Raw genomic sequence first — 15,478 nt, forward strand, 5'->3', positions numbered from 1 at the left:
TATGTAACGCTTAAACCAAAAATCAACAAAAGGCAAGTCCCGCTAGGAAAAGGCACTGAAGCATAGGGATGACTATGCAAAACAAAAGTAAAACTGAACTGGCTACAAAGTCAACAAAAACAGAATGCTGGACGACAGCAAAAACTTACAGCGTGTGGAGCAAAGACGGCGCCGACAAAGCACATCCCGTGCATGACGTGACAATCAACAATGTCCCCTCAAAGAAGGATAGCGTACGCACAACTTAAATAGTCTTGATTGCGAAAACAAAGCAGGGGCGGGCAATAGCGTTCAAAGGAAGGTGTGAAGCTGCTACAGGAGAACACCAACAAAACAGGAAGGGTCATCAAAATAACAGCGCAAGACAGGAACTAAAGCAATACACACAAGAAACAACAAACAAACTCAAAATAAGGCACGACAACCTGGTGGAGTTTAATTTTTTAACCTTTTCTGCTGGTGGTGTGCCTCTGTATTTTTTTTTTATGAAAACAATGTGCCTTGACTCAAAAAAGGTTGAAAAACACTGCATTATATGAATAAAATATATACAGTACAGGCCAAAAGTTTGGACACACCTTCTCAATTCAATGCGTTTTCTTTATTTTCCTGACTATTTACATTGTCGATTGTCACTGAAGGCATCAAAACTATGAATGAACACATGTGGAGTTATGTACTTAACAAAAAAAAGGTGAAATAACTGAAAACATGATTTATATTCTAGTTTCTTCAAAATAGCCACCCTTTGCTCTGATTACGGCTTTGCACACTCTTGGCATTCTCTCGATGGGCTTCAAGAGGTAGTCACCTGAAAGTGTTTTCACTTCAGTGACAATCTACAATGTACCGTATTTTTCAGACTATAAGTCGCAGTTTTTTTCATAGTTTGGCCGGGCTCCAGTGCGACTTATATATGTCAATTTCCTTCTTTATTATGCATTTTTGGCAGGTGCGACTTATACTCCGGTGCGACTTATACTCCGAAAAATACGGTAAATAGTCATGAAAATAAAGAAAACACATTGAAATGAGAAGGTGTGTCCAAACTTTTGGCCTGTACTGTATGTACAGAACATTGGAATATAGCATACATTTATTCACTGGATTAGCTAAAATTGTACTAAAATTGTTCTTTTTCTGAAATAATTTCAGACAACGGAAAAGAAAAGGTAGCACAAACATTGGTACAAAAATATTTTCGAGGTGGTATTTGTTGACGTAAGGTTTTCATCAAAACAGAATGAGCCATTGCCAAAAACGTCTTCAATATTTTAGACTTTTATTGGAAAATTATTGAAAACATGAGCAATAAAAACGTAGATATTAATAGAGTTCAACTAGTACTCAAGTTTAAACTGTATCCATAACAGTGCCTTAAATACGAAGCATTGAGATCATTCTACATAATTAGGGCTAAAAATACATGACACTTTTCTAAATTGAATTTTATAAAATGTCACTGTACAATAAAATGTTCAATGAGTGGCAAATTTGTACACACGAACTGTGAAGGAAACAACCGAGTAGAACAGGGACCGATTTGTAAAATGTAAAAAAAAAAAACTACCTGGAGGTTACAGTTAGCTGAAAAACACCTGAACTTTGTAAAAATGAATACATCAATTTAATATATTATGAAAAAAAATAAAAAAATAAGTGTCATCTTCAAAAAAAAGCCACAACACAATGATATTATAAAACTCAACTTAGACATCGAAACGATTGATAATGAAAACTGAACACTTGTTTTTTTTAAGAAATGCATTCACTCCAAAAAAGTTGCAAAAAAACATTTCAACTGATTATTGTGTGAAAAATATATTACAACATGTCTTTACTTCTCTAATATGGATTTTGTGCAAAAAATATCTACCCAGAATATCTTATTCGCAAACCCAGGTCAGAAAGTAATGTACAAGGAGTCCACATCAGTAACTTCCATACATGGAAACGAATGCATCCAAACAAAACCAAAACAATTGTAATGAAAGAATGATGGTCGAATATTTAACAACAGATACAAAAATATTGACATGAATAAATTAATTACTTCTACATCTTTACTACCCTCTTGTCTACCCGTCACCTGGTTTTCCCGAGAAATGGAAAAGGAAGCTGGCAAAATGTAGATGAAGGGGTCTCAATGGTGGAAGTGGAGAAGTTCTCAGAGTCCAGCCCAAACTTGACAAGCAGTAGTGGTAATTGTTCAAAAGCAAATTAAGTGGTACCTTGGTTTTGGTTATTAATCTCTTCCAAAGGATCGGTTGAAAGTCAAATAATGTAAAAATGTTAACACAAAAATGGATAAACAAATATTTACTCTGTTAAAAGCTCTTGTTGGCGATGAGTGGCATGGGAAAGAAGGTAGCAGGGGATGGCCTCACAAACGCCACCTCTTTACTTTGTTTTCTGATATTCAAAGTACAAACCCCGTTTCCATATGAGTTGGGAAATTGTGTTAGATGTAAATATAAACGGAATACAATGATTTGCAAATCATTTTCAACCCATATTCAGTTGAATATGCTACAAAGACAACATATTTGATGTTCAAACCGATAAACATTTTTTTTTTGTGCAAATAATCATTAACTTTAGAATTTGATGCCAGCAACACGTGACAAAGAAGTTGGGAAAGGTGGCAATAAATACTGATAAAGTTGAGGAATGCTCATCAAACACTTATTTGGAACATCCCACAGGTGAACAGGCAAATTGGGAACAGGTGGGTGCCATGATTGGGTATAAAAGTAGATTCCATGAAATGCTCAGTCATTCACAAACAAGGATGGAGCGAGGGTCACCACTTTGTCAACAAATGCGTGAGCAAATTGTTGAACAGTTTAAGAAAAACCTTTCTCAACCAGCTATTGCAAGGAATTTAGGGATTTCACCATCTACGGTCCGTAATATCATCAAAGGGTTCAGAGAATCAGGAGAAATCACTGCACGTAAGCAGCTAAGCTAAGCTTCGATCCCTCAGGCTGTACTGCATCAACAAGCGACATCAGTGTGTAAAGGATATTACCACATGGGCTCAGGAACACTTCAGAAACCCACTGTCAGTAACTACAGTTGGTCGCTACATCTGTAAGTGCAAGTTAAAACTCTCCTATGCAAGGCGAAAACCGTTTATCAACAACACCCAGAAACGCCGTCGGCTTCGCTGGGCCTGAGCTCATCTAAGATGGACTGATACAAAGTGGAAAAGTGTTCTGTGGTCTGACGAGTCCACATTTCAAATTGTTTTTGGAAACTGTGGAGTCGTGTCCTCCGGACCAAAGAGGAAAAGAACCATCCGGATTGTTATAGGCGCAAAGTTGAAAAGCCAGCATCTGAGATGGTATGGGGGTGTATTAGTGCCCAAAACATGGGTAACTTACACATCTGTGAAGGCGCCATTAATGCTGAAAGGTACATACAGGTTTTGGAGCAACATATGTTGCCATCCAAGCAACGTTACCATGGTCGCCCCTGCTTATTTCAGCAAGACAATGCCAAGCCACGTGTTACATCAACATGGCTTCATAGTAAAAGAGTGCGGGTACTAGACTGGCCTGCCTGTAGTCCAGACCTGTCTCCCATTGAAAATATGTGGCGCATTATTAAGCCTAAAATACCACAACGGAGACCCCCGGACTGTTGAACAACTTAAGCTGTACGAATGGGAAAGAATTCCACCTGAGAAGCTTAAAAAATGTGCCTCCTCAGTTCCCAAACGTTTACTGAGTGTTGTTAAAGGAAAGGTGATGTAACACAGTGGTGAACATGCCCTTTCCCAACTACTTTGGCATGTGTTGCAGCCATGAAATTCTAAGTTAATTATTATTTGCAAAAAAAAAAAAAAGTTTATGAGTTTGAACATCAAATATCTTGTCTTTGTAGTGCATTCAATTGAATATGGGTTGAAAAGGATTTGCAAATCATTGTATTCCGTTTATATTTACATCTAACACAATTTCCCAACTCATATAGAAACGGGGTTTGTATTTTCTCACCCTATTTATCATAGTAATGTCACTCGTCTTGTAGCCAAAAACACACAACTTTGTGATTGCATAAGTCAATCACACCGTCGTGACTCTGCGATGCTTGTAACTCTCTTCGAGCCCACAAATTCCACCTCTGCAATCAAGCTATTAGTGCAAGACGAGGCTCTCAACCAAACTACAGAGGACAGCCAGTAAGTGCCATAATACTCTTGATTGTTTGGCTAAACTTACCGTAGAGGCGTGGTGCATTCGCAGACATTTTGGAAACCAGAGTCTCGTTGACTTCGATTGGAATTTTACTGTATATTATATGTCTTTGTCTATATGACTGAATTTTAAAAAATGTGTTTATTCGTACTACAACATACATTCTTCATGAAAATGTTGGCTTAAAACCGAATAATACAAAAACCGCGGCACCACTGTATTTGAATCTGGACTAAAATGATAGCAACTTTTAAGATGTCATTTGGTTGCCTGTGACAATGTACCAACTACATACATACGCACTCACAGTCACACACACACACACACACACACACACACACATACATACATACAAAGTCCTCCTCATAGCAGGCTTGCTAGGCTCGTAGTGGGGCCATTCTGGGCTTGGATCTGGACAGGAGGAGGGCCGTCGGTCCACTACAGCATCAAAGAGGTGCGGTATATTAGAGAGTTGAAAGTAAAAAATGGCGGCGGAGAAAGACATTATCTTAACATACGCTGATGAGATTGTGCTCGGGAAGGCTGCAGGCTGCGATGTGGTCCTGCAGAAGCTGCTGGGAGAAGTTCTGGTGCATCTGGGCTGCTTCGTGGGCATCCATGGTGTTGCCGAGCGCCTTGTTCAAATCTGCAAGCGTGAGCAACAGTGTTAGGGCTTTCAAAACAAATCATTATTTGTTTCCAAAAAAATGAGAGCCTGTGGTCGAACCCTTTAACAACGCAGAGGACCAAAGCTGCACGGACATGTCGGGGATCTTGCTGGCGAGCTGCATGGCAGGGACCACCATGTTGTTGCTTTCCTGCAAAGTACACATACAAGTTAAAGTACCACTGATAGTCACACTAGGTGTGGTGAAATTACTTTCTGCATTTGACCCATCCCCTTGTGCCACTCCCTGGGAGATGAGGGGAGCAGTGAGCAGCAGCGGTGGCCGCGCTCGGGAATCATTTTGGTGATTTAACCCCCAATGCTGAGTGCCAAGCAGGGAGGTAATGGGTCACATTTTTATAGTCTTTGGTATGACTCGGCCGGGGTTTGAACTCACAACCTACCCATCTCAGGGCGGACACTCTCTCTTCTCTTTTAGCAAGGAGTGATTCACTCCAGGCTCTCTCTTTTCTGCTTCCTGGTCATTTTTTCGAGTTCCAGTCCTCCAGCTGAAGGTTCATTAGCTGACATTAGCGCTTTCCTGCACTGTTTGTGTTTTTTGTTCAAGTTAAAGTTAAAGTACCAATGATTGTCTCACACACACACACTAGGTGTGGTGAAATTTGTCCTCTGCATTTGACCCATCCCCTTGTTCACCCCCTGGGAGGTGAGGGGAGCAGTGGGCAGCAGCGGTGGCTGCGCCCGGGAATCATTTTTGGTGATTTAACCCCCAATTCCAACCCTTGATGCTGAGTGCCAAGCAGGGAGGTAATGGGTCCCATTTTTATAGTCTTTGGTATGACTCGGCCGGGGTTTGAACTCACAACCTACCCATCTCAGGGCGGACACTCTAACCACTAGGCCACTGAGATGAGTATGATAATAAATTTTTTTCCATTCAAGTTTAACTTCAATCTATTTATTTTGTACTATTTTATTCCACTGTGTCCTACTGTGCATAGACCAGTGGTTCTTAACCTTGTTGGAGGTACCGAATCCCACCGGTTTCATATGCGCATTCACCGAACCCTTCTTTAGTGAAAAATTAAAAAAAATGTTTTTTTCAAATTCAAGAAAAAGTTATGTTTTTTTTACTGGTGCACTAAATGAACCGTGCATGAACATCACCTTGTTCACAGAACAAAACCAACACAGTGCATAAACTCACAACAAATTACACACCTTACACACATTACCATGAATTGATTAACGTGGACCCCGACTTAAACAAGTTGAAAAACGTATTCAGGTGTTACCATTTAGTGGTCAATTGTTTGGAATATGTACTGTACTGTGTAAACTGTACTGTTTCATATAATGTATTCTCTTCCTTTGCAATCTGCTAGTAAAAGTTTCAATCGATCAATCAAACAACCTGCATATCAGATGGAAAATTAGAGGGAACATTGTTTGGGGGTATCCATAATACACCGATAAGGAGAAGTTTTTATTTACATAAGTCGGATGTGTCTTTACCTCCGTGGCGGAGGCTCCATCGAACCCCTGAGGCCGACTCACCGAACCCCTAGGGTTCGATCGAACCCAGGTTAAGAACCACTGTCATAGAATGAATCCACTTTTGGAGCATTTTGTCCAATTTCTTGCTAGCTTTCTTTGTTTTCTTCCCTTTTTCTTTTTTGGGTGCGTCAGTATGTGGCCATGCACTAAATTAGTCAATTTTCTCAAATAAATCAGCTCTAAATAAGCATCCTACAACCCATCGAAACACCTTAATTCGACCGTGTTAAATTTTTGAAAAGTCGGACTAACACAATTGGATTATGCGATTGAAAACCAGATCTCTCGACCACCGGAGGGGACCCTTCGTATCGCGCATGCACCAGTCTCAACGCGCGGGATACAACCCGGAAGCAGATATCATAAAAAAAAACCATAAGCAACAATTGTAATGAAGAGGAGACGGTTTATTGCTTCACAAATTAAAAGAACAAAACATTTTAAAGTGCATCGATTGGAGAAGGTAGTTAAGGAAATGTAGAATGCCGGCTTCATTCTGACTCCCGAACGAAATAGGAATGAGAAGAAAGAGAATAAAGCAGGTATAATAAAGCGTACACATAGTACCTCTTCACCCTGCATTTGCGCGCTCCAAACTGATGAACAATATCTCTATTTCACACAACTGGCAAGATACTCCAAAATAAAAGTATTGGCTGGGGCACAAACCGTCTTTTCTTTCGGATTTAAAACTCCTTCCATCAATCCACAGAGCCTTTTGAATGATCTCCGAGACATTCAAAAGTTTTGTTTTATTTATTTAAGGAATTGTCCAAAAATTCCTTTGAAAAAACTCTGCCGCCGGTCTTTGTTTGCTTCGGACCTGCATCCGCTCCCATACATTCTTGGTAGTAGTGTCATGTTCGTAAGATCATTCCTTGATGCTGTCTGCATATCCATTAGAGACGTAATATGTGCCAATATTACAGCCGACATCAGGTACTACAGAGCTAAGCTGTTTACTTGTATGGAGGAGCAAATGCCTAGTGTGACGTCATATGTCAATCCGCTAAAAGGAGATAAGCGCCCCCCAGTGTACGAGAAGAACATGGCGTGTGACCAATAGTCACGTTAGAGACAGTGCATGGACACTTGGACTTCATATGTAGGTGTGAAAATACAAAAAAACACACGATTTGAGAAATTATAGTGTTGTCCCGATACCAATATTTTGGTACCGGTACCAAAATGTATTTCCATACTTTTCTAAATAAAGGGAACCACAAAAAATTGGGTACATTAAACATATGTTTCTTATTGCAAGTTTGTCCTTAAATAAAATAGTGAACATACAAGACAACTTGTCTTTTAGTAGTAAGTAAACAAACAAAATCTCCTAATTAGTCTGCTGACATATGCAGTAACATATAGTGTCATTTATAATTCTATTATTTCGTCAAAATTATTAAGGACAAGTGGTAGAAAATTAATTATCAATCTACTTGTTCATTTACTGTTAATATCTGCTTACTTTCTCTTTTAACATGTTCTATCTACACTTCTGTTATAATGTAATAATCACTTATTCTTTTGATGTTTGATACTTTACATTAGTTTTGGATGATACCACAAATTTGGGTATCAATCTAATATCAAGTCGTTACAAGATCATACATTGGTCATATTCAAAGTCCTCATGTGTCCAGGGACATATTTCCTGAGTTTATATAAATGTTAAAAAATCAAAGAAAATTTTGTGATACTAAAAATATCGAGAAAATCATAGTAGTATCGACGAGATACGCTCCTGAATTTGGTATCATTATGTGAATGGGAGTGTGCATGTTGTCTGTCTATCTGTGTTGGCCCTGCGATGAGGTGGCGACTTGTCCAGGGTGTAACCCGCCTTCCGCCCGAATGCAGCTGAGATAGGCTCCAGCACCCTCTGCGACCCCAAAAAGGGACAAGCGGTAGAAAATGGATGGATGAATGGACAGTGGATGTCAGGTGTAGATCCACCAATGGTGTTTACATTCGGGAATGGCGTCATTAGCGGTGACGCCGGTGAGCTACGGTGTGTAGTGAAGCATGTTTAGCTATTCCTCGTCCTGCAGGGATGATACTTGTAAGAAACTTACTTTATTTGTTGCCATGGAGGCGAGGATTAGTGATTTAGATGTAGCTAAAACACTGCCGACTGCGTATGTGGACATCGTCTTAAGGCACTCCTTCCTGAGGGCGTTTCAGTGTTATAGCTTCACCTTTATCATTAGTTTTTAAGCCAAAATGCGTCCGTTCTCCCTTTTCTGTCTACACACTGTGTCTGCTTGTAAGTACTCTGTGATTGTGCGCTGCCGAACATGCTCCTCTGCTCGTAAAACCAGCAATGTCATGACGTGACGACGACGGGTGAACGGGGAGGGTGGGGGATCGGTACGCTTCAGAGGCGGTATAGTACCGAATATGATTCAATAGTATCGCGGTACTATACCAATACCGGTATACCGTACGACCCTAAATCAGACTAATTAAGTGCATGGAAACATAGTGACTGTTAAAATACTTATAAAGTGCGACACGGCACACAACATTACGCTACATTTATTTAGGTATGTATGGTACCTTCACTAATACTGTATTCGTAAAGGCAAATACAGCCATCTGCTATTTGTTCCTGTAAGTGGAAATTGAATAACGCCTCTAGTTGTGGAGTGTTATTCAGTGGAAATGTAACGTTATTCAAGAGGAAAACCATTGCAAACAGCAATTAGCTGCAGTACAGCATTGATTAGAGTGAATGCGAGGGTTTGAGGAAATAAACTAAACATTCTCACAATAACTCACATAGTGATGGTAGCATTATGCAACAAACAAATTATGTTGTATTATATGGGTGGGAGAACTTACAAGCGATGACAAAATGTCACCTAATTATAAGCAGTCACAAGCATTCAACCATCCATAAGAACTGTGATGAGTCATTTGGTCTTACTCTGTGGTTGCCCAGTACATAGAAGATGTGGCCCAGCAGAACAAGCGAGCAGGCGGTCAGTCTGTTCAGGTCCTCAGCATTGGACATCTTGAGTGTTTCTCTCAAGAACCGTCTACAGAAGTAAACAGCACAAATGTAAAAAGTATGCATGTTAAAATGTTGACTTTTTTTTTTATGAGACAGCCCTAAAAAAAGACATACTTTGCCTCGTTGTAGCGGCCTTGGAAGAAGGAGAGCAGTCCCCGGATGTAGAAGGCAGCGGCGCGTAGGCAATGTGAGCTGGACAAACACAAATATGACAAATATAAAATGTAATTATTACGTCTCCAATTGCATTCTTAACGCCAAATATTGCACTCAACACGAGAACATTGCTGCAAAATCTGAAGAAGAGTTGGCTGAAACTTACAAAAACAATGCCAAGTATAGATAGAGGTAATGTACACATCACTTTTGTACTGAACTTACTAGACTAGTGCAGGTGTCAATAAGAGATACTTTAATAGTGATCTAGTTTAATGAATACATTACTATTTATATTATTTACAGTGCATTTAGAAAGTATTCACAGCGCTTCACTTTTTCCACATTTTGTTATGTTACAGCTAGAGATGTCCGATAATGGCTTTTTTGCCGATATCCGATATTGTCCAACTCTTAATTACCGATTCCGATATCAACCGACACCGATATATACAGTCGTGGAATTAACACATTATTATGCCTAATTTTGTTGTGATGCCCCGCTGGATGCATTAAACAATGTAACAAGGTTTTCCAAAATAAATCAACTCAAGTTATGGAAAAAAGTGCCAACATGTCACTGCCATATTTATTATTGAAGTCACAAAGTGCATTATTTTTTTTTAACATGCCTCAAAACAGCAGCTTGGAATTTGGGACATGCTCTCCCTGAGATAATCCTGATACCCACTACAACTATGGGAAGTACTATACTTTGACTTTCACAAAGTGCATTATTTAAAACATTTTTTTTAAACATGCCTCAAAACAACAGCTACAAAACAATGAAGGCACACAGCTTCAGTTCAGAGTATACTAGAGTAATAAAGTAAACAGTAACAGTCCTCCTTTAGTGCAAGACTGCCTGGCATACTGTATAACAGGAAATTATAAACTTGGCTCAATCTGAACAGCCGATATGGGCATCTACATCAACTATATGATTTGCCTGAGAAGCTGGACAAGACAAAAAAATAAAAAATAAATAATAAATAAAAATTACTTTTTGAAACAGATACAGATTATTTCCGATATTACATTTTAAAGCATTTATCGGCCGATAATATCGACAGTCCGATATTCTCCGACATCTCTAGTTACAGCCTTATTCCAAAATGAGATTAATTCATTTTTGTCCTGGAAATACACAATAGCCCATAATGAAAATGTGAAAAAGTTTCTTAGAGGTTTTTGCAAATTAAAAACTATATATATATATATATATATAGATATCTAGAAATCACATACACATAAGTATTCACAGTCTTTGCTCAATACCTTGTTGATGCACCTTTGGCAGCAATTCCAGCCTCAAGTCTTACGATGCCACAAATTTGGCACACCTATCTTTGGGCAGTTTCACCCAGTCCTCTTTGCAGCACCTCTCAAGCTCCATTAGGTCGGACGGGAAGCATCAAGGCCATTTTCAGATCTTTCCAGAGATGTTCAATCGGGAAATTTACAGAGTGTTTTACTAAAGCCATTCTTTTGATATCTTGGCTGTGTGCTTAGCGACATTGTCCTGCTGAAAGATGAACTGTCACCCCAGTCTGAGTTCAAGAGCACTCTAGAGCAGGTTTTCATCCAGTATGTTTCTGTACATTGCAGCATTCATCTTTCCCTCTACCCTGACTAGTCTCCCATTTCCTGCAGCTGAAAAAACATCCCCACAGCATGATGCTGCCACCACCATGCTTCACTGTAGAGATATTGGCCTGGTGATGAGCGGTGCCTGTCACCATATACTTCAATCTTTGTCTCATCAGACCACAAAATTTGGTTTCTCGTGGTCTGAGAGTCTTTCAGGTACATTTTGGCAAACTTTTATGAAGGAATGGTTTTCGTCTGGCCACACTACCATACAGGCACGATTGGTGGATTGCTGCAGAGATTACTGTCCATCCACAATATTCTCTTTCTTCACAGAGGAATGATGTAGCTTTGCCAGAGTAACCATCAGATTCTTGGTCACCTTCCTGACTAGGGCCCTTTGCTAAGTTTACAAAGCCAGCCAGCTCTTACAAGAGTCCTGGTGGTTCCAAACTTCTTCTGTTTGCGGATGATGGAAGCCAGTGTGCTCAATGGGAATTTCAAGGCAGCAGATATCTCTCGGTAACCTTCCCAAGATTTGTGCCACGAGACAACTCTGTCTCGGAAGTCTACAGACAATTCCTTCAAATTCATGCTTGGTTTGTGTTCTGCCAAGTACTGTCAAGTATGGGACCTTATATATAGACAGGTGTGTGCCTTTCCAAATCATGCCCAATTAACTGAATTTACCACAGGTGGACTCCAATTAAGCTGTGGGAACACCTCAAGGATGATCGATTGAGACATGATGCGCCTGATTTCACTTTTGAGCTTCATGGCAAAGGCTGTGAATACATTTGTACCTGTGATTTCTTAGTTTTGTTATTTTTTTTTATCAATTTGCAAAAATCTCTTAAAAAAACAAACATTTTCACAATGTCAACATAAATTTTGAGGACAAAATGGATTCATCCCATTTTGGAATAGGGCTGTAACATAACAAAATGTGGAAAAAGTAAAGCACTGAATACTTTCCGGATGCACTGTACATATTGATAAATAGTCTGATAATAGTGACTGAAATACTATTAAGAATAAACTCCACACGGTCTTACCTGACTGGGAAGTTGTGGTCTGGGTTTATTCTCTCTAGGAGGCTGTACAACTGCAGGAGAAAGTAAAATATAAAACTTTTGTAAAATTTGCTAAATTAAATGGTGGTTTTCACTAATAATCTCCAAGATAACCTCAAGTGTGAGTTATTTTACCTGAGCATTACACATTTCCTTTATGGCAGTGATTCTCAACTGCTTCTTTGCCTGGTAGCGATGTGACGTTCACAAACACGTCATTTTAAAGGCTCTTTTAGTACCTCATATGCATTTGGGAGTAGCTTGTTTCCAAACATGCGTTTGAAAAAACTAAACTATATTGTGAAAAAGTTATTTGATTTCTGGTGTTCGATTAAGACAATAATTAATTACTAAGTATTGAAGCTGCTTTGCCTACGTGACATCATAAACTGCACACTATTGGCTCATGGCGGACCAATCACAGAGCACTATGTTCTCTGTTCTAGGGGCTTATTGGCTCAAGCATATGAGGCCTCATTTGAAGCGCTACGACGTTCATTAAACATTCTGTGTCTCCGAAGGCTTCTGGCACAGAACCAAAGCCTCAAAGGAAGCTGCTTACCATAAGAAGAATCTCCTCCTCACTATGCTATAGCAAGGTAGCTTAGCTACGAGCTATTATCTACTACATGCCGTTACAAGATCAATTAATCTTTTGTTCGCGACATAAGAAGGAAAATAAATAAGGCTGTTGTAAAAAATGCATAAACATGCATAAAGCTGCAAAAATAAAGAGTGAAGGAAGACATGTTACTTTTAGACTGTCAATCAACATATTCTTGTCTCAAGGTGGCACACAAAAAACAATATGCAATAATGTACTTTAAAAAATATTTGGCTTTATGCAGACAGACTCAGCTCTTTTGTCTACATCATACTGTTAAAACTGAATAAATTACCAATAAAAACCATACTGTGTTTATAATGTAATGATAATTTAGAATAATTGATTGTCAACACTAAATAGACCCTAGTGTGTGAATGTTGTCTATTTGTGCCGCCCGAGTGCAGCTGGGATAGGCTCCAGCTCAACTGCGACCCCGAGAGGGACAAGCAGTAGAAATGGATGGAATTCAATTGACCATTTAAAAGTACCGGTATATAAACCTTTATTTCTTTACAATTATATACCATTGTAAAGTAATTGGAAGGTAAAAAACTGCTATCCTAAACAAACACAAGAAATTGAGTAATTCCTGTAAGCAAAAAATATCCACACATGCTGGGAGTGCGTGAATATAAGGAGGATGCAATAAAACCGACTAGAATTTGAGGAAAAAGCAGCAACAAACTTGTCTCAGCGTGGCTAATGTCCATACTCCGTGCGAAGCAAGTTCTATTACTAAATTTTCACCTTCACGGTGCAAAATAAAGTACGGTTTGTTTCTTCCAACTAGGACAAATAAAGGCTAAACATTCTAGACACCAAGCAGAATGACATAAGAAGCCATGTTAACCGCTAAAGCTTCAATGTGAAGTGTCGATCCAAATATCAACACTATCACTACCTTGTGTAGTATCAGTACATACACTATCCTAAAGTGATTAGATCAATGTTTTTCTTTTTTCCATGTTCTTATTAGAAAACATTTGACATTTTTGTTATTGTTTACAAACACAGGGAGTAAGTCATCCTGGATAGGAAAGAACTGAGGGCAAAAACCAAATGTAACTACTATAAACTATACATATTCATGCCTTTATATAACTATAAAGGCATGAATATAGTCTCGTCACGTAGCTTGCGTCCCCTTTGACGGCCTCTTAGTTCGTTTATAGCTCTTCCACTGAGGTTGCCGTGTGTCTTGCAATTTGCTTCCAAAGCCCTAGGGGGCAGTGTTTTCCTGTGTGAGCAACCACAACTATTGTTGACTATCTTCTTAAAAAAAGAGACCTTCTTGTGTGTAGTAGTTAACAATTGTCTAATGCGACACCCACTTTAATGTTGGAGCTTTGAAACAACACTTTTAATCTAAACAACACTTTTAATCTAAACATTGCTTCCAAACCAGAAGAGAAGACGCTTGTGAAGGTGGGCTGTGCCACCCCCTGTAGTTTTGTATAATTTGTCATATTTGCTCGATTAAACCCTGTTCGATTTTATCCATTGTTTTTATGACGGAGATTGTAGTTTTGTTTTACTTTTTACGGGCGGAAAACACCAGAAATGAAGTAGTAACAAGCTGACTAATCACAGCTCTTTTTTGATGTGCATGTCAAGGTCTGTGGGAGGATCTGCAGGGGGAGGAGCATAACACCGTTGTGTATGCAAACTATGTGACGCGAGAGTACATTCCAGGCTTAACGCTATTTGGATTGTTAAGCTATATGTTGCAGGTTGATAGCAGTTGGTCGACGCAGGACCATTTCCGGGATTCGGGGAACAAGCGGGAGGGTGCCTAAAGAACGGCGAGGGTGCGGGCTTGTTCAGGGGTTAAAATGCGTGGCTGTTGGCACCTGTGGGTCACTCTACAAGAGCGGAAGGCACCAATGTAGTAATTAGTAGTGCAACAATTCATCCAATACAACGATCTATTGATTTATTTTCCTAAGATTCTACTACATCGATGTGTACAGGGCAAGTTGGCCTTTCAGATGATATTTATTGATCTAACATCGCTTTAAAAGGCAATCACTCATTTTTATTAATACTTGTAAAAAATAAAAAATTGGATTGAAGAGCGGCAGACTTTTTACAAAGTTGGGCACTTTTACTTATAAGTAGGTTAAACGTTACTCAGGTCTGTCTGCCCATCTGTGGCGTCAACAAAACAGAATGACGGCGGTCGAGAAAGGTCAAAACAAATGCCACAACACAACAAATTTTAGCTACAGCATGACTGCAAAAGCCACAACAAATACAAACGTCACAACACGTTAATATAAAGCCGTATCGCAATGCGGCTTCCTCACACCTCCAAAGACATGCACCTGGGGATAGGTTGATTGGCAACACTAAATTGGCCCTCGTGTGTGAATGTGAGTGTGAATGTTGTCTGTCTATCTGTGTTGTCCCTGCGATGAGGTGGCGACTTGTCCAGGGTGTACCCCGCCTACCAAGCGGTAGAAAATGCTACAAAGGAAGTGAGAGACACAAAGTAAGTGACAGAAGAGCAAGTTTCACAGACGGACCAAGTGGCTGGAGCAGACAGTTGAAAACGGTGTAATGAACATTGTATGCAAGTATAATTGAAAAAAGTTATTTCTGACTGAAAAAGTGGTCACGCTTTACTTCCTTTTTCAACTTTGTTCC

General features: G+C 39.4%; 1 protein-coding gene across 1 annotated transcript in view; it reads right to left on the bottom strand.

Annotated features, from left to right (window-relative positions):
• Positions 1-1,265: 1,265 nt before the first annotated feature.
• mau2 (MAU2 sister chromatid cohesion factor) overlaps positions 1,266-15,478 on the bottom strand; it is a 37,558-nt gene continuing 23,345 nt past the window's right edge. The window contains exons 13-18 of the mRNA XM_061977818.1: positions 12,208-12,257; positions 9,521-9,598; positions 9,320-9,431; positions 4,930-5,020; positions 4,721-4,848; positions 1,266-4,640 (exon numbers count right to left, since the gene is read on the bottom strand). Coding sequence (XP_061833802.1) covers positions 4,566-4,640; positions 4,721-4,848; positions 4,930-5,020; positions 9,320-9,431; positions 9,521-9,598; positions 12,208-12,257 — 534 coding nt within the window. The 3' untranslated portion in view covers positions 1,266-4,565. The remainder of the gene's footprint in view (positions 4,641-4,720; positions 4,849-4,929; positions 5,021-9,319; positions 9,432-9,520; positions 9,599-12,207; positions 12,258-15,478) is intronic.

Source organism: Nerophis lumbriciformis, linkage group LG18, assembly GCF_033978685.3.
Source record: "Nerophis lumbriciformis linkage group LG18, RoL_Nlum_v2.1, whole genome shotgun sequence".
NCBI classification, from domain to species: Eukaryota; Metazoa; Chordata; class Actinopteri; order Syngnathiformes; family Syngnathidae; genus Nerophis; species Nerophis lumbriciformis.